We start from the raw sequence: 25,456 nt of genomic DNA on the forward strand, positions 1-25,456 counted from the left end.
AGCCGGTGTCCAGTCCGGTGCAGCCGGTGTCCAGTCCGGCGCAGCCGGCGTCCAGTCCAGTGTCCAGTCTGGTGCAGCCAGTGTAGTGTATCTCGGGGAAACTATGAGTTTAACCACAGTAACATATGTATAATTAATTGTGATTAACCATTAACTATTTTATACACTTTACCTGATGCAGCAGAATTAATAATAGTGACAGACTAAATGTACTCGTCCAGCAAGTGATCAGCAGGTCGTATATTAACTCTAAGAAATATTACTCCCCTGGCCTGGAAAAACAATATTCTTACTGTAGTACAGTACCACTTCATAAATCTTAACGAAATCAAGCAGTTTAAGTGACCTTGATATGTGATAAATAAACACAGAAACAATGGATACACATGCGGTTTATTTATCTACACTACAGGGGAACTAAAACCAACTACTAATAAAGAAACAAACACTAACAAACAAACATACAACGTAAAACCAGTAAAGAATGAAAGAAATAGATAAAGCAAAGAAAAAGGCAGTATTAAATCAGCTATTCACATCTGCACGAACCATCGAGGACAAACTCCTTATTTAAAAGGGGCAAAGCTTATACGCAACTGGTTAGCAATAGTTCAGATACTTGCATTGGCTTCTTTGTTTCTCGGGACACGTGCTGGCGCACGTATCAAAGGGTCCTGATGCGTTCAGAGCGGGCCGTGAGTCCGTTGATTTAGCTTGAAGAAAAACTGCCTGAAGAAACTGTCTCTGAGGAGAGACAGGTCTCGAGAGGTTGAAAGAATACAAACGAGCGAACGCGCATGAGCGCAAACGCCCACGAGTGAACGAACATACACAAAAGAGCGAGCTTTCCTGCGTGTTCAGGTGTTTTAACACAGAGGGTGTCACGCCCCTCCAAGGTGGGCGATCCAATGTGATGAGATAGTTTTGGGCGCGAAAACATGTTTCTTTGTCCGGCACACTAACTCATTTGCATTTATGATCGCCTGGGAGTTTGGAGCAGGAATAGACTTAGAATAGAATAAAATGAGTATGGTATAAACTACATTACTGTGCTATACACCATATTCTAAGACATGAAAAGGGAAACACGTAGATATGAAACATGAAGGGGTTACAATTACATTGACCTGTAGTTTGGACAAGAATGTAAATATACACAGAATACCACTAAGCACATATGCCTTTGAGGTTATAGGTGAAGGAGAATAACATAGAGACAAGCATACAATGTGGAGATTCATGTGTATACACTTTAAACCAGTCTTTTGTGGCTAAGGAAAGAGAAAGAGACATTCTTTTGGAAGAATTCTTTTGAGGCTCTCAGTCCCTGGGGGCCACATGGCTTTTCTCACTTTGGTGAACAGTCCTGTCCTCCCCCAAGAACCTCCTTTGAAGTCTAGGGGAGAGTATCCGAATCTGTCCTGGTTTAGATGAAGGTGTTGAGAATAGGACATTTGGGCAGACTTGTTGGTGCCTGGTCATAGTCCTGCTGAGAGGTTACTGTGTTTTATGATCACAGATGGTAAACTTTGATCCGACCATACCCTACACCGGCGTCCAGTCCGGTGCAGCCAGTGATCCAGCCGGCATCCCAGCCGGTGATCCAGCCGGTAATCCAGCCGGCGTCCCAGCCAGTGATCCAGCCGGCGTCCAGTCTGGTGCAGCCGGCGTCCAGTCCGGTGCAGCCGGCATCCAGTTCGGTGCAGCCGGAATCCAGTCCGGTGATGCACGTTCATGCTCCAAGGTATGTTTAGCGAGAGTATTTCCTGAAGGTTACCCAGAGAAAGCAGTTAAAACATACGTAATACTAGACGACCAAAGCAACAGATCGCTTGCAAGATCCGAATTCTTCAATATGTTTGGCCTTAAAGAGGGTAACGTAGCCTATACTCTCAAAACATGTGCAGGCACGGTCGAGACGTAAGGCAGGCTAGCAAGAGGTTTTCAAGTTAAATATTTTGATGGAAGCTTAGTCTTACCCTTACCAAAACTTCTAGAATGTAACGAGATCCCAGACAATCGCCATGAGATTCCCACTCCAGAAGCAGTTAGCAAACACAGACACTTGGAACACCTTGCAAGGTATATTCCAGAACCTGACCATCAGGTTCCCATTCTTCTCCTGATAGGCAGAGATATGATCAGAGTCCACAAAGCCCATAAGCAAGTGAATGGGTCTGCAAACGCCCCCTTCATGCAAAAGTTAGATTTAGGATGGGTAATTGTTGGCGACGTGCCTTGGAAAAGTCCATAAACCTACCTTCGTCCAAGCCTACCATACAAATATTATGGAGAACGGTCGGCCTACTTACTTCCACCCGTGTCCTAACAATTTTATTGTAAAACATACACCTGGAAGACAAGCAGAATGGGATTTATTTCAGGTAACAAAGGACGACGAGAATACAGCTCCATCTATTGAGGACAGACTCTTCCTGCAGATCATGGACAGGGAAGTCTATAAAGATGAGGAAAATTCATGGGTCGCTCCACTTCCGTTTAAGCAGCCAAGACAGCATCTCCCCAACAATCGTTCACAAGCTGAGGAACGCTTCAATTCACTTCTACGATCCTTTCGGAAGAAGCCCGAAATGGAAAAGGATTTCGTAGCCTTTATGGAGAGACTGTTTCAAAATGATCATGCAGAGATAGCTCCTCCGCTAAACTGCAAGGAACAGTGTTGGTATTTACCTTCTTTCGGCGTATACCATACAAAAAAACCTTCCCAAATCCGAGTGGTCTTTGACTCAAGCGCTCAATTCAAAGGTGCATCGCTAAACAAGATCCTCTTGACGGGTCCAGACCTCAACAATAGCCTCATCGGAGTCCTCGTGCGTTTTCGAAAGGAGATTGTCGCCTTTACGGTAGACAAGATACAACAAATGTTCCACTGCTTTAAAGTTCGATCCGCAGACAGGAACCACCTCAGGTTCCTCTGGTTTCACAAAAACGACCCTGAGAGTGAGGTCACCGAATACTGTATGAAAGTACATGTGTTTGGGAATAGTCCCTCCCCGGCGGTCGCCGTCTATTGTCTTCGTCGCGCAGCTCAAGAAGGAGAAGAGGAATTCGATCAGGATGCCAGAGAGTTTGTGGAGCGTGACTTTTATATGGACGATGAATTAAAATCTGTGCCATCCCCAGAGATGGCGATTGATCTACTGAAAAGAACACAAGACATGCTGGCCGGGTCTAACTTGAAGTTGCATAAATTGGCCTCAAACAGCAAGGACGTTATGAGCGCCTTCCCATCAGAGGATTACGCCAACTCATTTAAAGAACTGGACCTAGGCACCAGCTCACTTCCTATGCAACACAGTCTCGGCTTGCTTTGGAATCTAGACACAGACTGCTTCACTTTCCACATCCAAGAGGATGAAAGGCCTTACACCCGACGGGGACTGCTGGCAGTAGTAAACAGTCAGTAAGATCCCCTGGGGTTTGTGGCCCCTATCACAGTTCAAGGCAAAATGCTACTAAGAGAGATGACAGAAAATGCTACTGACTGGGATGTACTCTTACCCTCGAGCAAACAAAAGGTATGGGAGGAATGGAGAGACTCCTTGCAACAACTGCAGCATCTTCAAGTTCCAAGAAGCTATGGGCCCACATCGTTGTCAGAAGCCCAGTTCAAAGAGCTCTGTGTGTTTTCCGACGCTTCAGAGAAAGTGATAGCAGCGGTTGCTTACCTCAAAACAACTGACCCACATGGTATCTGTCATACAGGATTCATCGCAGGCAAAGCAAGGCTGGCGCCACAACCAGAGCACACTATACCTCGTCTGGAACTCTGTGCAGCCGTTCTGGCTGTGAACATGATGGAAACTATTACGTCAGAGATTGCTATCAAATTCGATGAAATTGTCTTTTACACGGATAGTCGAGTGGTCCTTGGCTATATTAATAATGAAAAGCGCAGATTTCATGTGTACGTGAGCAACTGTGTGCAGAGAATCCGCAAAAGCACCAATCCAGAACAATGGCATTACGTAAACTCGCAGCAACACGACCCGTAGCACCCGCTAAACTGCAGGACACAATCTGGTTCAGCGGACCAGCATTCTTGCGGCATCCAAGAGCAGAGACATGCCCTAGAGAGAACTTTGCACTCGTTGACCCCGACAGAGATTCAGAAGTCCGTCCTTAAGTAACAGTGTTGCATACGACTGTTTCAAAACGCTTAGAACACTTTTCGGACTGGAGTCGTCTGATCAGAGCGATGGGAAAGCTGATTCATATCGCACAGTCATATAAGCAGGGCCAAAGCAACACTTCACAGGCATGCAAAGGATGGCATTGTTGTAAACTCCCTCTCAGTGCTGATACAATGCTTCAGAGCACAGAAGTCGTCGTACGAGAAGTACAAGAGGTAAATTATGCTGATGATGTGCAGTGTCTCAGAGAGAACAAACCACTTGCCAGATCTAGCCCACTTAAAAAACTTGATCCCTTCATAGATCAGAGGGGTCTGTTGAGGGTCGGAGGCCGTCTGGTCAATGCAGATCTAAGTGCTGAAGAAAAGTGGCCCCTCATCATACCTGGTAGAAGCCATGTAGCATTACTTCTAACACGGCACTTTCATGAACGGACGCAGCATCAGGGCCGCCACTTCACAGAGGGAGCGATAAGATGTGCCGGTTATTGGATAATAGGAGGCAAAAGATGCGTGAACAGTCTTATCCATTCCTGCATTACATGCCGCAGGCTCAGGAGGAGAAGTGAGGCTCAAAAGATGGCGGACCTGTCCCCCGACAGGCTCAGCGCAGTGCTCCCCTTCACAAACCTGGGTCTGGATGTGTTTGGCCCTTGGTCCGTTTCAGCTCGCAAGACTAGGGGCGGCTACGCAGAAAGTAAAAGATGGGCAGTACTATTCACATGCCTAAGTATCAGCACTGTCCATATAGAAGTGATTGAGTCCCTTGATACCTCTACCTTCAACAATGCCTTAAGGAGGTTTCTAGCCATCCGGGGTCCTGTGAAACGTATCCGCTCCAATAGAGGGACAAATTTCATTGGAGCCTGTAAAGACTTGCAGATCCCTTCCAACATGGATGAAAAGGCAGTGAAACAGTTTCTGTCAGACCACAGTTGCATATGGACATTCAACCACACATGGGCGGTACATGGGAGAGGATGATTGGCATTGCTCGCAAGATCTTGGATTCGATGCTGCTTTAGATGAAATCCTCCAAACTCACACACGAGGTACTCTCCACTTTCATGGCTGAAGTCTCAGCTATCATGAATGTACGAAAGCCCAATAATGCCCCCTACTGGCACATGTATTTATGTTGCCTTTACGAGGTGAGGAGTCCAGACATGCCCGGGCAGGTAGGCGGGGCTAACTTATTCCTACCAGAACCCACAGAATTCGCTGTGGTAAAACAAGCTGGACTGCTGCGTGTGAGAGGCGTGTGAGTGATTGATTAAAAAGTAAGTTCTATGTTTACATTTCAACTACCTCCGGGAGTTACGAGGCTACCATGTCCTAGTGCGGGTGGACAACACTTCAGCAGTCTCGTACATAAATCACCAGGGCGGTCTGTGGTCGCGCCACCTGAACAAATTGGCCCAGCAGATCCTGCCTTGGGCAGAGGGCAAATTCCTGTCCCTCAGAGCGATTCACATCCCAGGGCATATGAATGTAGGAGCAGACTTGCTTTCAAGACAAGCTGTGACGAACGGGGAATTGAAACTCCACCCCGAGATAGTCAGACAAATCTGGGAAAGATTTTACACAGCAGAGGTGGTCCTCTTTGCTACGCAGGAGACAGCGCAATGTCCCCTCTACTTCTCTCTGACTCATCCAGCTCCTCTGGGTCTGGACGCGATGGCCCATGCATGGCCCAGACTGCGTCGTTACGCATTCCCTCTGATAGCTCTGCTCCCGGGAGTCCTGGCGAAGGTCCGTCAACAGGGGTCTCGCCTTCTATTGGTAGCTCCCCATTGGCCAACCAGAGTCTGGTTCTCGGACCTAGTATCTCTCCTCAATGACTCGCCATGGGTGATCCCAGTCAGGAGGGATCTCTTGTCTCAAGGGCACGGGACAATACTTCATCCCCGTCCCGAGCTCTGGAATCTCCATGTCTGGCCCCTGAAGGGTACCAGCTGAGAGGTGTTGGGCTTCCGCCTGATGTAGTAGAGACTATTCTGAGTGCTAGGGCTCCCTCCACTAGAAGAAGCTACGCCCTGAGATGGAGCGTTTTTGACAGATGGTGCATGGCACACCATGCAGACCCAATTCACTGCCAGGTTGTTTCAGTGTTGGAGTTTCTGCAAGAGAAACTGCCCTCAGGAACAAGCCCCGGTACTCTCAGGGTTTATGTGGCCGCCATTTCGGCCTGCCACGCCCTGATTGATGGGGTTTCTGTGGGAAAACACCCTTTAGTCGCCCGCTTTCTTCATGGAGCGAGGCGGCTGAGGCCTCCTTCTAGACAGACAGTCCCTTCATGGGAGCTATAGTGCTCGAGGGTCTGGTTGGCGCCCCTTTCGAACCTATGGAGTCAGCACCTGTCAGGCTTCTGACCCTTAAGATGGTTTTTCTAACGGCAATCACTTCTCTTAAGAGAATTGGAGATTTGCAGGCGCTCTCAACCTCGCCCTCCTGTTTAATTTTTGCCCCTGGGATGGTCAAAGCTATTCTGCATCCTCACCCGAGATATCTGCCTAAAGTTCCGTTCTCCACCGTGCATCCGGTTGTTCTTGAGGCTTTCTACCCTCCGCCGTTCACGTCGTCGGAGCAGGAATGATTACACTTACTGTGTCCAGTACGTGCTCTTCGAAATTATGTCCACCGCACCAGCCAGTGGCGTATATCAGAGCAGCTTTTCATATGTTATGGGTGACGCAACCGTTGGGCAGCGGCCACAAAGCAGACTATGTCACATTGGGTGAGGGATGCTATCGCCCTGGCCTATGAGGTGCGTGGTCAAGCTTCACCTCTAGGAGTCAGAGCTCATTCAACAAGGGGGTTTCATCTTCTATGGCCTTAGCAAGAGGTGTCCCCTTGCAGCAAGTGTGTGATGCGGCAGGCTGGTCCTCTCCGCACACATTTGTGAGATTTTATAGTCTGGATGTCCATGCTACTCCAGGCGCAAGTGTCCTGGAGTCTACATCCCATACTCACTTCTGAGAAATCCTCTCGGCTTGTGCACACACACCACACAACCTTGGGGGTGTCCAGACACTTCCAGTGCGGCGACATTGGTATTCTCGTTCCCATAGCGTTTGAAACGCAGCATCAAGTGTAGCTTTTGAAAGGGAACGTCTCGGGTTACTTGGCTGTAACCCTGTTCCCTAAAAAAGCGGGAACGAGATGCTGCGCCTCAATGCCACACTGTAGGCGTGCCCGGACGTCCTTTCAGACAAAGTTGAAGCCTGAAGTATTTATAACCTGCAGGTGCTGGTGTAATCAGCCATGTCACCTGCCGAGGTTATTTAAAGCCAAAACATTTTTGGCGTGTTTGACACATTTTTGGCGTGGCTTCACAACCGGTCGAACAAAGACTGTTCTCCCATAGCGTTTGAAACGCAGCATCTCGTTCCCGCTTTTTCAGGGAACAGGGTTACAGCCAAGTAACCCGAGACGTACTGCTCCCTTTATGGGTAGATAAGGTACAAATACATTTTAAATAATGTTAAGAGGTACAGCAGGTGTAACATTTGAGTGTTGGTTTTGTAGCTGAAAACAAGCTGATGAAAGCAAAAGCTCTTTGTCTTACCATCAACGCCAATCACACATTTCCTCTCTTTGCCAAGAATTCGCTATACATTAAAAATAATGATCAAAGATGCTATAAATACAAAGATATAAATTGACATGTTTTAACGTAAGAGCATTTTTGAAATAGTATTGTTTAAATGCAAACATGTGTAAACATTTAAAATGACCAACAAAACATGCCATGACGAAATACCTCCCCTTACACTTTCGATTTCTTCTCTTGTTTGTTTCAGTTACTGTAGACTAAAAATGTAGGCTACTGAAAACCTGATTTTACACTATACATGCCTTTTCATTTACTTGATTAATACTGTAACTCATCATTAGCAATAGACTGTCAGAAAAAATGGTCAAAAAACGTACCCAAGCTGTCACTGGGGATTTACCATTTCAAACCATTTCCTTTGCACCGCAACTATGCATTTTAATACCTCAGAAGTACGTACTGGTACCAAAGTTTACATTTTTGTATCTCAAGTTTACATATTGGTATACACATATAGGGACCTGTCACGGAATGGCAGGAAAGAACCCAAGCGCAGGCAGGCAGTGAAGGGGTTAACAGATAATATTTATTCTTTTACAAAAAACACGAAACAAAAACACCCACAATGGGGAAAACTAAACTGAGATATATATACACAAAACAAAGACTTCCCACGTGGGGGCAAAAACAGCAGGGAACAAACTAAAACCAAACATGACAAAACATCAAAAAACACGGCAGGGCAACTAAGGTAAAAAACACAAAAACTCACAGCTCCAGGACAGGGCAAGAAACAGGCATGAGAACATGAACGGGTACACATCAAACAGAACACAATGAACAATCCAACAGCACAAGACAAAGAAACATGAGGGTATAAATGGAGAAAACAAACGAGGGATAACGAGCAGGGGCAGGTGTAGAACATCAAACACTCAGGGAAAAATAACGAGGAAACGAGAGGAATGGGGCCAATGACAAGACACTGGAGAGAACGTATATTATAGTCAAACGGACAATAATACGTTTCTCTCCACACATAACCAAAGGCTTTGTCATGGCTCTGCTACAGGACCAAGAAAAACCTGACTAAAGAAGCAGAGCCATGACAGAAGCCCCCCCTTTAATGAGCACCTCCAGGTGCTCACCAAGGGGTAGACGGACGAGACAAGCAGACTGAGACAGACAGACAAGCAACAACAAAGAGAAACAAATCAAGGGCAGACAGACAAGACAACAACAGGGATTGGGTGGGACAATAAAAACAACAAACAAGGGAGGGGGGGGGGGCCAAAACAAGGGCCCATAGGGGGCAGTCCATGGGGGTGGGGAGATAGTCCCAGTCCCCGGCTGCGCTCGAGGGCGCTGAGTCCTGGGGGACTTAGGAGGAGTCCTGGAGGGGACAGTCTTTGGCCCTGGAGTTTCCCAGGGACCGGCTGGACAGGGACCGGCTGGAAGGCCGGCTGGACAGGGCTTGACGCCGGCTGGAGGCCGGCTGGACAGGGCTTGACGCCGGCTGGAAGGCCGGCTGGACAGGGCTTGACGCCGGCTGGAAGGCCGGCTGGACAGGGCTTGACGCCGGCTGGAAGGCCGGCTGGACAGGGCTTGACGCCGGCTGGAAGGCCGGCTGGACAGGGCTGAGCCGGCTGGCAGGCCGGCTGGACAGGGCTGACGCCGGCTGGACCCGGACTGGACGCCGGCTGGATCCCGGACTGGACGCCGGCTGGATCGCCGGCTGGACGCCGGCTGGATCGCCGGCTGGATCGCGGCTGGACGCCGGCTGGACCGGCTGGACCGGCTGGACGCCGGCTGCACCGCTGGACGCCGGTGCAGCTGGACACAGGACTGGACACAGACTGGACAAGGCTGGACACAAGACTGGACACAGCTGGACACAGACACGGACAAAGACTGGACACAAGGACTAAGGAACACTAGACACAGGACTAGACACAGGACTAGACACAGGACTAGACACAGGACTAGACACAGGACTAGACACAGGACTAGACACAGGACTAGACACAGGACTAGACACAGGACTAGACACAGGACTGAACGCCGGCTGCACCGGACTGGACGCCGGCTGGCACCGGACTGGACGCCGGACTGGCACCGGACTGGACGCCGGCTGCACCGGACTGGACGCCGGCTGCACCGGACTGGACGCCGGCTGCACCGGCCGGGAAGGAGACCACGCTGCCCGCCGTTGCCTCTTCTTCTTCGCCTAGCCACCCGCTGGTGGTCGGGTGATGGAAGGAGGTAAGGCACGGCTGGCTCGGCTGGGACTCCTCGGAGGTGTCCCCAGACTCCCTCCTTCCTCGCCTACCTCGTAGGCTGACTGGTGGGGAGGCTGCAGGGGTTGAGGAGAGCGGTGTGGTGATGCCCACGACTCCGAGCTGCAGGGTCTGGCCCTCCGGGATCGTCGCCAGCCCCGTAGAAGACCCCGCCACGGACAGTCCCCTGGACTCCTCGCGATCCATCGCGATCTGGAGCTGGTCTACGAAGCCCAGGGGCCTCAACCTGCGCATCTCCGCAGGCTCAAAGGGTTCGTCGAGGCAGCTGTTGAAGATAACCTTCAACTCCGCCTCGTCGAACCCTGAGTGGCGCGCAGTGGAGAGGAAGTCCATGGCGAAGGTCTCACGGGGATGCCTTTCTGGCGAAAGCCGAACAAGGTGTGAGCCTGGCGGCTCCTAAACGCCTCGTCCGTCTCCTCCATGCTGCCCGCTGGGTTCGGTGTTGGCTGTTGGATTCTGTCACGGAATGGCAGGAAAGAACCCAAGCGCAGGCAGGCAGTGAAGGGGTTAACAGATAATATTTATTCTTTTACAAAAAACACGAAACAAAAACACCCACAATGGGGAAAACTAAACTGAGATATATATACACAAAACAAAGACTTCCCACGTGGGGGCAAAAACAGCAGGGAACAAACTAAAACCAAACATGACAAAACATCAAAAAACACGGCAGGGCAACTAAGGTAAAAAACACAAAAACTCACAGCTCCAGGACAGGGCAAGAAACAGGCATGAGAACATGAACGGGTACACATCAAACAGAACACAATGAACAATCCAACAGCACAAGACAAAGAAACATGAGGGTATAAATGGAGAAAACAAACGAGGGATAACGAGCAGGGGCAGGTGTAGAACATCAAACACTCAGGGAAAAATAACGAGGAAACGAGAGGAATGGGGCCAATGACAAGACACTGGAGAGAACGTATATTATAGTCAAACGGACAATAATACGTTTCTCTCCACACATAACCAAAGACTTTGTCATGGCTCTGCTACAGGACCAAGAAAAACCTGACTAAGGAAGCAGAGCCATGACAGGGACCTTTTTTAAAGGGAACCGCCCCAGTGCAGCTTGTCTTCATTTTTCAACCATTTTTTTCTGACAGCGATCCATTTAGACACTGGTTAAGCAGCTAATGTTAGTTTTGATGTGGTGAAAACCAATCTGATTCTAACAGAAATGAGGTCACAAAGCAGCATACCCTATAACAGAACCAAAAAGCAGAGTTGGTCGTTTGTTGGTAATACTGTTTCAAAGTACACAGTATATTTAATGCTTGATTTAAAGAACAGACATTTACGTATTTAAATAGCTTTTGACAGTGCTAATTATGATTGTTACTTAGTTGACAAAATAAACTGTTATTAAATATTTTAGACTAAATAATTAACTTAGTGATTATTTACTGTTATCGCTAAAGAAATGAGCTTGATGCAGTTAGACAGAGAACTTTGAGAACTATTAGCAACAGTGAGATTAAGCAGTCAAAACAACCAAGCTTCCAGTGTTGCAATAGTTTGTGACAGGCTGTTTAAAGCTAAACAAATATATTAACTTGCATTACCTTTGGAAGCTCTGACTGACAAACCTGATAGCCAATGTGTCATTTTGCCAATATGGTGGCTGAGGAACCCCAATATGATTATAGAAATACATAGCATATTTATACCTTATCTTGCTTGCTATTATCAGAGAGACATCTCATGAGTTGTGTGTCCCACTTTCATCACATCCATTTAGAGGGTGACACGGGAGTGGATTTTCAAACCTCTCCCATCCCACTCACACAAAAAAATCCCGTCCCATCCCCATTCTCACGAAAAAACTGGGGGGAAATCCCATCCAAATCCCGGAAGAATGATTCCCATTACCTCCCACTCCCGTGTTGTGTTTATTTAACGTTATTTACCTGATCTTGGTGTCAGCAGGTCTTTATGCGACGCGGAAAGGGTTCAAATTTCGCGCGTTCGGCGCTAAATAAATATATTAGAGGATATGGTAGCAATATCATCTAAATAAATTTCCCTGAGTGCATGTGATGTGTAAAGCTCTGATATGTAGACACGCTGCTCAATTTAAACAAAATGAAGTGCATGGCTCGCTGTCCGGATAGAACAAGGCCGCGGTACAGATCCGAATTTGGTGCATTACCACCACCAACTGTTATGCTGGGTTCACACCAAACGCGAACAATCGCGTTCCACGCTCGTTATTACTTTCGGGAAAAGTTTGTTATTTTTATAAAGAAGCTAAAAGCAACTTTTAGGAAAGTTTAAGGCCCTGTTTCACAGACAAGGCTTAAGGCTAGTCCCAGACAAAATGAATGTGTGACCTGTCTTAACTGAATATAACTTGCCCAGAAATATCTTAAAATTAGTGTTGTTAATCGATTAAAAAAATTAATCGGATTAATCACACATTTTCTGTGATTAATCACGATTAATCACACATAATAATAATATTTTAAAATATACTTTTACATTTTAATAATTTCACATTTTATCTTCAAATTGATGTAGAAACAACATATTTCTTTAACAGCGTTAAAACATTTTGATATTAGTATCACGCACTAAAACTGGAAATTCATTAGACGGACAGTTTTCTATCCCTTTTAAAACAAACTGACATATTATTTCCAGTATTTAATGACGTTTTAGTACAGCAATCCAACCAGTTTTCCAACCACAACTTGTCATTCAAAGTTGTACCAAGTCCAAAGAGAATTTCAGCAATGTAACACAAACAGGTAAATCAACTAACGTGCGAACTAACCTACACGCTAACCGTAGTCTAGGAAACGCCCTGATGTGTAAGGATATGGAGCCTATATCTACCAAATATACATTCAGTCAAGAGTTACTGTGTCGATTTCTTGTGCTGGTTTATACAACAGTCTGTTTTCATTCAGCCATGTTAAGAAATGGCCAGCGCTTCTCTGTGGATGCTGCAATGTACCCAAACCGCACAGGGCACAACTGCTTGCACACGTGTTACCAGTCCACTCAGCCTGCCTGTGATGGCTTTCACTCCATCAGTACAAATGCCTACACAGTTTGTCCACTGAAGTCCATGTGATGTTACAAAGCCATCTAAAACTTTGAAAATCTCCTCTCCAGTTGCTCTGCCTTCCAACGGTTTGCAAAAAAGTATATCTTCCATAAATGAACCATCATAAATATACCGGACATATGCCAGCAGCTGAGCCAAACCAGCTACATCCGTTGATTCATCGATTTGTAAAGCGTAGAATTCGCTGGATTTTATGCGAAGCAATAGCTGTTTTAAAACGTCTTCTGCCATATCAGCGATGCGACGTGAAACTGTGTTGCCTGATGACGGCATCTTCTGTATTGTTTTTTGGCCTGTTCCCCAAGCATAATACCCGCAATATCAGCTGCGGCAGGAAGAATTAAGTTCTCCACAATAGTATGGGATTTGCCCGTTTTAGCCACTCTGTAACTCACCATGTAGGATGCTTCCAGTCTTTTCTTATTAAGGTTTTCTGACGCTGTTATAAGGGCCTTACTACTCCCGAGTTGTCTTAACTGTCTTTCGAAAAACTCTTGCGGTTTATTTTTCAAAGTCACATACTTTGTTTCTAAATGCCTGCGCAAAAACGCTGGCTTCATTCAGTTATGAGAGAGTACTTTTGCACATATAACGCACTGTGGTTTGGGATTTTCGTCACTGCCAATGTAAGTAAATCCATATGAAATGTATTTCTCATCATATTTATGCCTTTTTGATCGTCTTTCTGTGAACTGCTGAACCTGAGTTGACGCTGTAGTCTCCGATGCATCGCTATCTGTGTCGGTGTCAACCGGAGCGGGTGGTTGATTTACACCTGCAGCTGAAGTGCTGTTGGAGGGACCCGGGGTGTGGTCAGAGGACTGTGGATCAATCGAGCTGCTGGGAGTCGTTTTTCTTTCTGTGGCTGCGGGCCTAAATCTTTGCAACCACTTATCCATTTTAATTTAACAAGCAGTTGTTGCTTCGTTCCAAGCCGCGTGCAGTCGAATTACATGCGGTACGTAAAGACGTGCACTTACGCATGAGTGGACGCATATTTTTTGATTGGATGTCATGAATTTGACCTTTTATGGCACTACGTGACTACTATTTTGCTGTGTGTACACTAGAGGGAGCACGTCTTTATATTTAGCTTGTGAGAAAAACATGACTGGTTGATTGTCAGGTGCGTTATAATTAAGTAAACAGTAGATTTCAGGATTTTGTTCACGTACCCCTGTTTGGGAACCACTGGTTTAGTGGATCTCACCCAAGTACATGTTCCTGTCTGTCTAGTGGATTTCATCAGATTGTTTTTTCCCTGTCGTTTTGCGGATTATCCAAATACGGATTTCGGTTGGTCAAGAGGACGTTTTGTCCTGTGGATTTCCTTCGCAGTCTGGAGGACTGCAGCGATGTCCTGATAACCCAGCCTTGTGACTTTTCGAGCTTTTCTTGTGGAATATTGTGAGCTCTAAGTGATATTTGTCTGGCTCTGCCTAGTGGATTATTGGACTACTAGTTGTGGATTACCTTTTTGTTATTTCTTTTGGGATCTCACCCAGTGGACTCTCGGACTCTGTCAGAGCAGATATTTGACTTGACCATTGTGGATTACCATTCTGTTTGACTCTTTTCGGAATCTTGCCCAGAGAATCCTCTGGCCCTGCTTACGGATTGTCTGCGGCGAGTGGGCGGCAGGCAACGGTGCCTCGTGAATATCTGTGATTTTTCTCACTGGATACTGCCACCTTTTCCCCCAGTCATTGTTGCCGAGCGCTCGAGCCTTATAGCCCAATACCCCTGACTCTAGCCCGGTATCTCTTCCTCTGCAGAGGGTGTGTCCTATTGGAGCCACTAGGCTGCCTTTTTTCTTTGCTAATTCTACACTGTGGTATTTTCTGTGAGGTGCTTAATAAATCTGTTAAACCTGCTTTTTACTCTTGAGTTTCCCTGACAATATAAAACACGGTCAATTTAAGAACAAAGCAAAGTCAATGTTAATGTTACATTAGCTATGATAATTATACAATATAACAATAATTAACAACATGTTTAATTGTACATGAAAGTCGGCTGAGACTGTTTTGCGGGCTGTGCGTGGTATTCTGTCCCGTGGGCTCATGGGATATAGAGCATCTCAAGTATCCGTCGCTGAGTACTTCTAAATCTGGGACACGTCCATACCCTCTATACACTCTTGTTTCACACGCACACTGTCTTGCAGAAAACAATGGTTGTGTTGTTTTATTACTATATACTGTTTAAGTAATGTCAACACCGGGAATTCAACACCATCCCTGAACATTTTACACCAGCGATTTTGCTGTGCAGGTGTGTCTTGTTAGCCCCCATTAGTTTGTGTATTTGTACCAGTGTTTCTCCTGTTAGTTGTCTGGTATTGTTGCATTCTGTCTCATATCTGTTATACTGCCATGTTGGTCAGAACTGCACCCAAGATTTTCACCTACGGTTGCACTTGTGTATATGGTTGAGTGAAAAAGGGATTTGATTTGATTTGATGGTGCCTTTTGTGTCACGGTCCCACCGTCTTGTTTATGAAATTCTAGTCGTGTGGCGGGATCGGGGCAGAGTCCTTAGGTTTTATGTGAGAAAACCATGAGTTGTTTGTTTTTACTTCTCATGTGTTTTCTCGTGTCTCGTCATTGGTCCCGCTCCTCTCGTTTCCTTGTTATCTTTCCCTGAGTGTTTTATTACCCACACATGCCGTGTCATTTATCCCTCGTTTGTCTCTCCTTATATATACCCTCATGTTCCTTTGTCTCGTTGTTCGTGTATTACGTATGTTCTGTGCATATGTTTGTACCTGTACCTTGTGCTTATGTGCCTGTGTTTTGTATAGCCTCGTGTTCGCGTTCTTGTCTTGATGTCTGTTCCCCTAAAGTGAGTTTAGTTTTGCCTTAGTTCTGTTTTGCCCCATTGCGGGAAGTTTTCTTTTGTAGTTTGTTACTATTAGTCCTGTCTGTGTTTTCCCCCATCGTGGGTGTTTTGTTTGGTTTTATTAAAGTCTTTGTGTTAACCCCTTCATTGCCGCTGCCTGCATTTGGGTTCTTCTTCACTGTGCTTCCTTGACAGAATACACGAGCCACTATGAACCCAGCAGGCAGCACCTCGGCCTCTACCAGGCGGGAGTTGGCCAATTGGTGGCAGTCAACCACTGCAGGATCCAGAGGGGCGACGGCCCGTTTCCTCCGCAGGGTGACCGGGCCCTCGCCGAATATGCCCAGGCATCGGCAAGGAGGAGAGGCTTTCTCCCCGAGGCTGTTATGAACGCCTTCTTCCTTGCGGGTCTGGTCAATCCTCCATCTCTGGAGGACCGAGAGAGAATGGTCAGGGGGTCATTCAAAGACATGGTTAATGGCCTCTCCTCCAGCGACCACCCAGGCCCCTCAAACTCCTGCCTACCTCCTATTGCGGAGGATTGTGTAGTGGCGGTCGCCACCCAAGGGAACGCCACACCGTCCGCTTCAGCCCCTGCAGTCTCGTCTCCACCAGTCAGCCTGGGTGGCAAGCGGGGGAGGCGAGCGTCCTGGGGATCCACCTCCGAGGAGTCCCAGCCGGAGCCAGCCGTGCCTTATACCTCCTTCCATCACCCGACCACCAGCCGGGTGGCTCGGCAGAAGAAGAAAAGGCAGCGGCGGGCAGCATAGACGCCAACCCAGCTGGTGCAGCCGACGTCCAGTCCGGTGCAGCCGGCGTCCAGTCCGGTGTCCAGTCTTGTGTCCAGTCCGGTGTCCAGTCTTGTGGCCAGCCCGGTGTCCAGTCTTGTGTCGAGTCCGGTGCAGCCAGTGTCCAGTCTGGTGCAGCCGGTGTCCAGTCCGGTGCAGCCGGTGTCCAGTCCGGTGTCCAGTCCGGTGGTCCAGCCGGCGTCCAGTCCGGTGATCCAGCCGGCGTCCAGTCCGATGTCCAGTCCGATGTCCAGTCCGGTGTCCAGTCCGGTGCCCCAGCCGGTACAGCAGCCGGCGTCAAGCCCTGTCCAGCCGGCCTTCCAGCCGGCCTGTCCTGGGAAACTCCCAGGGCCAAAAACTGTCCCCCCCAGGACTCCTCCTAAGTCCCCCAGGACTCCGCGCCCTCGAGTGCAGCCGGGGACTGGGACTATTCCCCCCAACCCTTTTGGTTTACCCCCCATGAACTCTTGTTTTGCACCACCCCCCCTCCCATGTTTGTTTTTTTTATCCACCCCAATCCTTAGTCTTGTTGTCCTGTCTCCCCTTGTCTGTTCACCATGTTTGTCTGGTTTTTGTCCTTGGTCCAGTCTGTCAGTCTTGTTTGTCAACCCCTTGGTGAACACCTGGGGGTGTTCATTAAGGGGGGGGCTCTGTCACGGTCCCACCGTCTTGTTTATGAAATTCTAGTCGTGTGGCGGGATCGGGGCAGAGTCCTTAGGTTTTATGTGAGAAAACCATGAGTTGTTTGTTTTTACTTCTCATGTGTTTTCTCGTGTCTCGTCATTGGTCCCGCTCCTCTCGTTTCCTTGTTATCTTTCCCTGAGTGTTTTATTACCCACACCTGCCCTGTGTCATTATCCCTCGTTTGTCTCTCCCTATATATACCCTCATGTTTCTTTGTCTCGTTGCTCGTGTATTACGTATGTTCTGTGCATGTGTTTGTACCTGTACCCTGTGCTTATGTGCCTGTGTTTTGTATAGCCTCGTGTTCGCGGTCTCGTCTTGATGTCTGTTCCCCTAAAGTGAGTTTAGTTTTGCCTTAGTTCTGTTTTGCCCCATTGCGGGAAGTTTTCTTTTGCATTTTGTTACTATTAGTCCTGTCTGTGTTTTCCCCCATCGTGGGTGTTTTGTTTGGTTTTATTAAAGTCTTTGTGTTAACCCCTTCATTGCCGCTGCCTGCATTTGGGTTCTTCTTCACCGTGCTTCCGTGACACTTTTGTCTCTGATCTCCTTTTGTGGATTACCTCATTTTGTTTTCATTAAATTTTAAACTGCATGTGGATCAGCATCTTGCCTTGTTTGTTTTTCCTTTTTTACCATGGTAAAAGCGCATTGGATGGATGTGCTTCATTGATATGTTGACATTAACCAGCGTTTATAACCCATAGGGGAGAGCAGCGCACCACCTAACTCTTTATGCTCACTCAAGAAATATTTCTTTTTTATTGTGCATTCCAATTAATTTCAATCAAACTGCAGTTGGTTTGTTTTGATTTAAGCCATAATAACAAAAAAATACAGCTAACTAACACAATAAAAACACGATAACATAATAAAAAAGCATGATTTTTTGAGTCATCTCATTTTGGAACCAAACTCTTCATATATATCTCTACAAATGAACACTTAGCACACAAAGCACATTGACGTGAGAGCCTGATGTCATACAGGTACATTAAAAAAAGTTCCAAAACTTATACGAACTCTGGAGGAATGTATTTGGCACAGAAAATCTGTCATAGGTTCAAGTCATTTTTTGACACTCTGATCATGTTTAGCATGAGAATCCAACACTTTTAACTGTGTGAATAAGTCAATTCATGAAATAGAGTCCCCTTTAAATGTTAATTAAATGACCGCTTTTTTGGTGCAAAATTAACTACAACCTGCAGTAGATTTTGTGTGACAATACTGTTTGATGAGCTGTAGATGACTCCTGACCTAAAAATGTAGTTGTAGACCTTCACCAAAAACCAAAAGCCCACCCCAATGTGTAGGATGTAGGTGGGGCAGGATTTTTTGCGGGCTTGCAGAGTTAGAACACAAATGCATTTTTTGAGCACAATTGAGAAATGCTGCCATGGACCACCTATACAGTAAAGAATCTGTAAAAATAGGGAAATATACTGAAAAAATATTATGTAATTTTATGTATTACATTTTTACAGACTTTGTGTTCTGTACTCTTTCAAATTGCTAGTTACTATATTTTAGTTCTCCATTTTGGTTTACATTCTAAATTGTCCTGTACTTCTATGTTCTAATTGTGTGTACTTGGGAAAGGGGCTATATAAATAAAACTTGTGTTACTGATTCTTTGTAAAGCTTAGTACTGCTATGCCGTTCTCCCATCTGAGAAAAAAAAATATTCCATTGGGGTGATATGTTATGACCAGGACGATGATGTAAAGTGAGAGAGATTTGCTCATATGCTTTGTATGCATGCAGCTCCAAATCCAAGTTAAATGCAGTGAAGCACCACCACAGATTCAGGATTTTAGAGAATTGTCTGTTTGAGACACACCCCATTCCTATAAAACATTTGGGAAGTCTTGAAAAAGAAAAGAGCAAGTGCACTTTTTTTTACTTATGTTCTTATTTGCCAAGAGTATTCCCATCCAGTAACCAATTTCAGTCTAACCTTTAGCATTATGAAAGAAGCTAAACTGTTTTGGGATTATTGCACGAAACAGTTACAGTATAAAAATAGTTCAATTTTTTAGTGCTGTCAATCGATTAAAAAAATTAATCGGATTAATCACACATTTTCTGTGATTAATCACGATAAATCACACATAATAATAATATTTTAAAATTAGTGCTGTCAATCGATTAAAAAAATTAATCGGATTAATCACACATTTTTCTGTGATTAATCACGATTAATCGCACACAACAATTATATTTTAAAATATACTTTTACATTTTAATAATTTCACATTTAATCTTCAAATTGATGTAGAAACAACATATTTCTTTAACAGAATCATTTTATGAAAGCTAACATTTTGATATTAGTATTGTAACTGATGTCTCTATTAAATTGATTATTTTAACATTAATTATAGCCATTCAACAGTATAATTGAGAGCTCATGTAGGAAATTGAAGGACACTTTACAGTCTTTAATGCTAAATTATAAATTAAATGCAGAAGAATTCTCATTAAAGCTACAAAATCACATTGATTTCTTCTTTTATTTTGTTCTTTGATTAACATTAGTGACAGGAGTCACAGCAGCACGTTTAAGAACGTGGCCCCTTTAAGAGCTGTCTCAGTACACAGATCTGACCGTCACCGCACTCTCATTTTCACAACACTTTGCATTCATTTAAGATTTTATTTTACACTTTGAAGTCTTGCTTAAGAAAATGCTAGACAAAACGGGCATTCTGACATTATCTTGTATGGTTTTATCCATTCAAGCACGAAAGAGAACTTAACACGGATGCGCTGTCTGACAGAGATTCACCGACGCAGCCTTCAGCCCATGACTGTTTACACCAGACTGGACCTCGCGTTGCGTTTTGCCGCGTCCCACAGTTTAGAAGCTGTCTATCTTCATTGAACGCGTCAAAGCAACTGTTTAAAATCGCGCTTAAGTGGTTTAAAAGCTTGTACACCAGGGGTCTTCAACTACTTTTCTTTGAGGGCCAGACTCCAAAAGTATAAATAGGATGCGGGCCAGTTTTTTTACCATATCCTCATTTCTTCTGTTATTTTGTATTTCTGTTATTTATTTCGTTTTGTTCCTTTTATACTGTTTTTGTTGCTGTTACTTATAGGCCATATATTAAAACATGCACACAAATTTTGCATCCAGTATTTGTGCCTTTTCATGATATTAAATTAGAAAGGAAATTGTCTTTTAACTGTATTTTATATTCCTTAATGCATTACTTTACCCAAAAATTGCTACTAATTTACTCACCCACAGTTCTTCAGTACATCCAAGATGTGGGTGGCATTGTTTTTTCAAGAAGATATTTGGTTGAATTAATTAAAGTTAAATCAATAAAAGTAAAAAACGCAAATACATTCAACACAAAAGTAATCCCTGCCCCTTGTGACGTTAAATAAGCGTCTTATAAATCAGTCAATTGATCTGTGCAGGAAACTGAACGCTATTATCACATTTTCGGGTGAATTCCGATCGCATTCATGCGTCCCACGCACTTATAGGGCAGAGCCTTTGTATAGTGCGAGTTCTGGGGGGATGAACAGCTGTTTTTCGTAAATATAGCCATTATTCATAATGAATGCAGTAGGCTAATAAAAACAACACCGTTTCCCCCTTATCTGAGACAACCGTTCACGTGGTGTACCCTTCCTACAGTTAGCCTACTTTCAAGGGCAGAAAACGCGTTTTAGAACACGACCTATCGCGTGCGCAAACCGATTGACTGTGGCTGTGCAATGCATTGCTGATTATAACGTTGTAAATAACATTAAGTTTCTTGGACTGACCGATCAAATCGCTTTATAAGACGTAAATCATTATGAGCCGCGAGAATTATGTAGCAGCGTTTTGGGCTTTTAAAGATGTGGCGTCTCAGGAGGACGTGCATTTAAAGCACACCGTTCTTAAATTCTCTCCACTTATTTGAAATGTTAAGGCGGGCCAGGAAAAGATGTTTGACGGGCCGCCAGTTGACTAGCCCTGCTGTACACGAATAAGAGCGTGATTACATAATGTAACGCTAGACAAAGAATGTCAAAACAAACGGATGCTGCGTTAATTGCGTTAAATATTTTTCACGCGTTAATTTGAAAAAATTAATCGCATGCGATAACGCGTTAACGTTGACAGCCCTAGTTTTTGTGTGCCCCTCCCTTTTAGTCTCTCACAACACCATTCCAGAGCTTGCGCAACAATGAGAGCTTACACCGTTACACAGGATTTGATCTTTGCAAAAACTACACAAGAATCTGACCCATACTAGAGACATACCACACTTCTGCAGCAAGATAGGGAAAATATGGACAATAAGACTTTTTAATAGAGGTTTAATATATTGAGTTTAATAGTGACCTTCTATGAAAAATGAGGAGTAGAAAAATACAGGCTTGAATATCATAGCAATAATATACAGTACAGAGGTATAAAATAAAATAATCAAATGGTTAAGCATTTGTCTCTTTAGCACGTATAAATGACTTAACATAGATAAAGGTACATTAACATTGTGTTAGATAAGAACAATGCATACATACTAAACAGGCTTAAACAAAAAGGCTATGAAACAATACATGTTTTTTTTATGTGATGCAGACCCAAAAAGTCAAAACAAACATTTTTTTTGCAAATAACAAACATTTTTGAAAAATCTTGGAATAATGTGTGTTAACTTTAAAAGTACATTTTTGTAGATTTTGAACACATTTTCAACATGTGGCTATGATTGCGTGCCTGATGTCGGATCACTACTGGGCTTCATCATCCTTGATCAGCAACAGATGTTTAAATCTGTTCGAGTGAAAAAAAAATCTCCCGTCACAGCCACGCTGTAACGAGAACACTCGAGAAAACGTAGATAATTCAAAAAAGGTTTAATATCATCCAAGGGAAACCAGGCAGAAGCACATCACCACATACATAAACATGTATCTACATTAACAATACCGGACAAGTAACCAAACTAAGAAGAGAACTTCAATAATACACGCGATAATGTTGCTTCAATCACTTTGGGACCATATAGGACACGATAATAATAATGAGGCAAATGATCCCGATCACCACTGCAGCAATATTCAGGTTCCTGGCTGTCCTGGAGGACTCGCGCGCTTTTGTTCCATCTCCAAGAGAATTAGCAGTGTCTGCCTACAATTGCATTAATATGAATTAAAGAACAAAAAACTGTGCCTAAATAAGTAACATTTGCTTCTGTTTCTTAAAACATTGATTTAAATTTTAAAGAAATTGACTTACTCTGCATGAGTATATAATAGCTGCAACTCCAAGTGGAAAACAGCAACAAAAAGTGTTGAAGATGGACCATACAAGATAAGTTTTTTCATTTGAGCGCGCCCCTTCCATTTTTTCCATGTTTAATAAACGTCTTCCAAGCTTCTGAAGTTTAGATTCAGCTTATAATGTTGGCTGGGTAATGGCACGGCCTTAAATACAGCGGTGGACTGCCATCAAAATGAGGGAAAACAGGAAATGGGAGGGGTGCAAAAGAAAAAGTTCCAGGGGTACTAAGCCCAATTTTTGTTGGGGGTGGAACAGTTTTGGATTTTGGTTACATGCCAAACATTCCGCTCCTCATGCAGCAGAATTTGCTTCAAATGAGCAAAGATAACGGTGTGGTGTGTTTAGAGAGATTTTAATGTAGTTCAGCAGAGGCAAATGTAGAAGCCACAAAATGTACCTTTGTTGACAAAGAACGTTACATATTGCATGACTAACTGACAGTGTTTGAAGCTTGTAGATTTAGAGTTGTGTAATGTTAGGGTTCCGAGAATTGAACTCAGATTCACACAGCAGCCCTCATTATGATTTTTGCCTTGCAGATCGTTCAACATCTAGTGTTGCAACCAACCGCTCACTCCACCCTTCCCCCTCCTGTTCGAAACACTACGACGGCTAAAAGAACATGGCGAATTATATGCAAGGGGACCCACGGTGCATGTAGATAGATATAGCTCATTCTAAGGTAATAAAAACAAAACTACTACTCAGTTCAAGTACTGTTTTTTCTACTACATAGTAGGTAAGTATGGGAGGCAAATCCTGCCAAATTTAAATAAATTAATTAAACGATGAAAATGAAAACCAGATTAGCAATTTCATTATACACAACTGCGCACACAATATGTGCCAAAATTAAAAATAAAATGAAATTATTTTATTTTCATTTTCATTTTTACACTGACAATGCATTGTCCCTGTCAAATTGAAAAAGAAAATGCAATTGCTGATTTGGCCTTTAATTTTCACTAAAATCTCTAGACAAGACTGCCAATATGAAAATGAAAAGGCAAATGTGAAAAAGAAATTGTAAAAACATTTTTTACAAAGGTTTTATTAATGTTCACGCAATAATACTGACACAATTCAAATTAAAATGTAAAGTTTGATTTTTGTCAGAAAGCCTGCCTTAGGAACTAAAGTGTTTTCAAGTGTTTCCTAGACGGACCAGTATTAGTGTTACCTATCGGTACAACGGCTTTCTGCCTTTGTTCATGCTGCTTCTATGTCTTTTTGAATGTGTTCATTTATTACAAGTGAGCACAATATTGAATTCAGTGTTATGTCATGTATGCTATTGCTGTTTTAGGATGTTTACATTGTTTGTATTGTTCCGCTTTTGCGGTTATTTGCGGACGTGATTGCCGCGATATTTCTGCCGCGTCATCAGCTATGCTAGCGCTATGTAGCCGCCACAAACGGGTTTACACATAATAACTTATAGAAATGTCTTACCCTGCATATTATTATATAGTGTTCATTGTATTAGTGTTCAGAAGGAGAGATGTTTAGGTTATATATTTGTACTGGGCATATTTGCATTGGTGTTATGCTAACATTGTCAGCTATGGTTATTGATCATTTGTAGATTGTAATTATTTCTATTGTTTCTTTGTAGAACACACAAACATTTAAATCATATTGGAGACATGCATATTGGATTGTTAATAAACGCCTCAAAGACTTCCTTCCTTCACTCTTGATTCTCTGACCGGAATCTGGTTCATACTTGGCCGCCTCAACCAGTTAAATTCTGAATGTAGCAAAGTTTGCTGCATTACAAATGGTCCTTCAAACCGGATTGAGAGCAACATAAAACTAGTATGGACCCAGCAGTAAGTGATGCAGAGACACGGGATAGACCTCGCCGCACGACAAATCTGCCACCTCACCTGGATGAATATGAGGTTGGATACCAACCCGCAGGGGACCCCCCTCCTAAAGCTTCTACCTCCTGTCCCAGCCAGCATAGAAGCAGCTCGAGGAAGACGTCTCATAGCGGCACCAGCTCTCATTCCAGGACCAGCAGGCGTTCAGTTACCTCCTCAGGCGTTTATCTACCACCAGAGCTCTCTAGTGTCCAGACTGCTGCTTTGGAGGAGAGGATTAAGCAGAGGCAGTTTGACAGTCTCGGGCAACAAGTAGAGGAAGATTCACTTGCAGACAGGGAATATCAGCTGCTGCAGACACAAGCTAAAGAAGCTCAGCGCATCCAGGAGGAGGCTCTCACAGCAAAGGAAGCGTTGTCCAAACATCTAGAAAGACAGCGTAAGCTGCATGAAGCAGAGACTGAGCTAGAGATAGCGAAGCTCGTATCATCCATGCTTACTACAGACTCTGGCTCAGCCACTCCTATGCCTTCAGGCTCACCAGCTAGCTCTTTGGATCCAACTCAACTGATTCATAGCAGTCCAGCTGTGTGCCCACAGTCTCCCTCCTTGCATCAGCAGCTCTCCTCCGAATCACCAGTGGTGACATCATCCGTGCAGCCCTGCTCAGCTGATCAGGTGATGATGGATACTGGCTCTCAACTGTCACTTAAACGACTAGCGCTTACAATACCTGCTACTGAACCGGTCAGTGCCCCCGATGCTTCAGCGCTCCACTTGTTGTCACAGACAGCTCCATCGCGAGTCCCTACAGTATCTCAGACTCTCCCTACAACTGCACCCTCTGTACGCACGGGTCGTCCAGCAGTGCCACTGCAGCCCATCACAGCCGCACTTACAAGTCCATATGTGATACAACAGGCATTGTTCCCTCCG

At 44.7% G+C, this 25,456-nt stretch overlaps 1 protein-coding gene across 1 annotated transcript; it reads right to left on the bottom strand.

Moving 5' to 3' along the window:
• Window positions 1-21,719: 21,719 nt before the first annotated feature.
• On the bottom strand, window positions 21,720-22,836 carry LOC130546757 (proline-rich transmembrane protein 1-like). Its single transcript, XM_057322170.1, has 2 exons — window positions 22,650-22,836; window positions 21,720-22,541 (listed from the first exon to the last, which is right to left on the bottom strand). The coding sequence occupies exons 1-2, from the start codon at window positions 22,764-22,766 to the stop codon at window positions 22,401-22,403; spliced, it is 258 nt and encodes an 85-aa protein (XP_057178153.1). The 5' UTR covers window positions 22,767-22,836; the 3' UTR covers window positions 21,720-22,400.
• Between the last annotated feature and the right edge of the window lie 2,620 nt (window positions 22,837-25,456).

This window comes from Triplophysa rosa, linkage group LG2, assembly GCF_024868665.1.
Source record: "Triplophysa rosa linkage group LG2, Trosa_1v2, whole genome shotgun sequence".
Classification (NCBI taxonomy): domain Eukaryota; kingdom Metazoa; phylum Chordata; class Actinopteri; order Cypriniformes; family Nemacheilidae; genus Triplophysa; species Triplophysa rosa.

Bases quoted from the DNA above. Each gene is read 5' to 3' on its own strand.
- LOC130546757 (XM_057322170.1), bottom strand. From the start codon at position 22,766: ATGGAAAAAATGGAAGGGGCGCGCTCAAATGAAAAAACTTATCTTGTA. The intron at 22,542-22,649 runs GTAAGTCAATTT...ATGCAATTGTAG, and splicing joins CTATTATATACTCATGCAGA to GCAGACACTGCTAATTCTCT.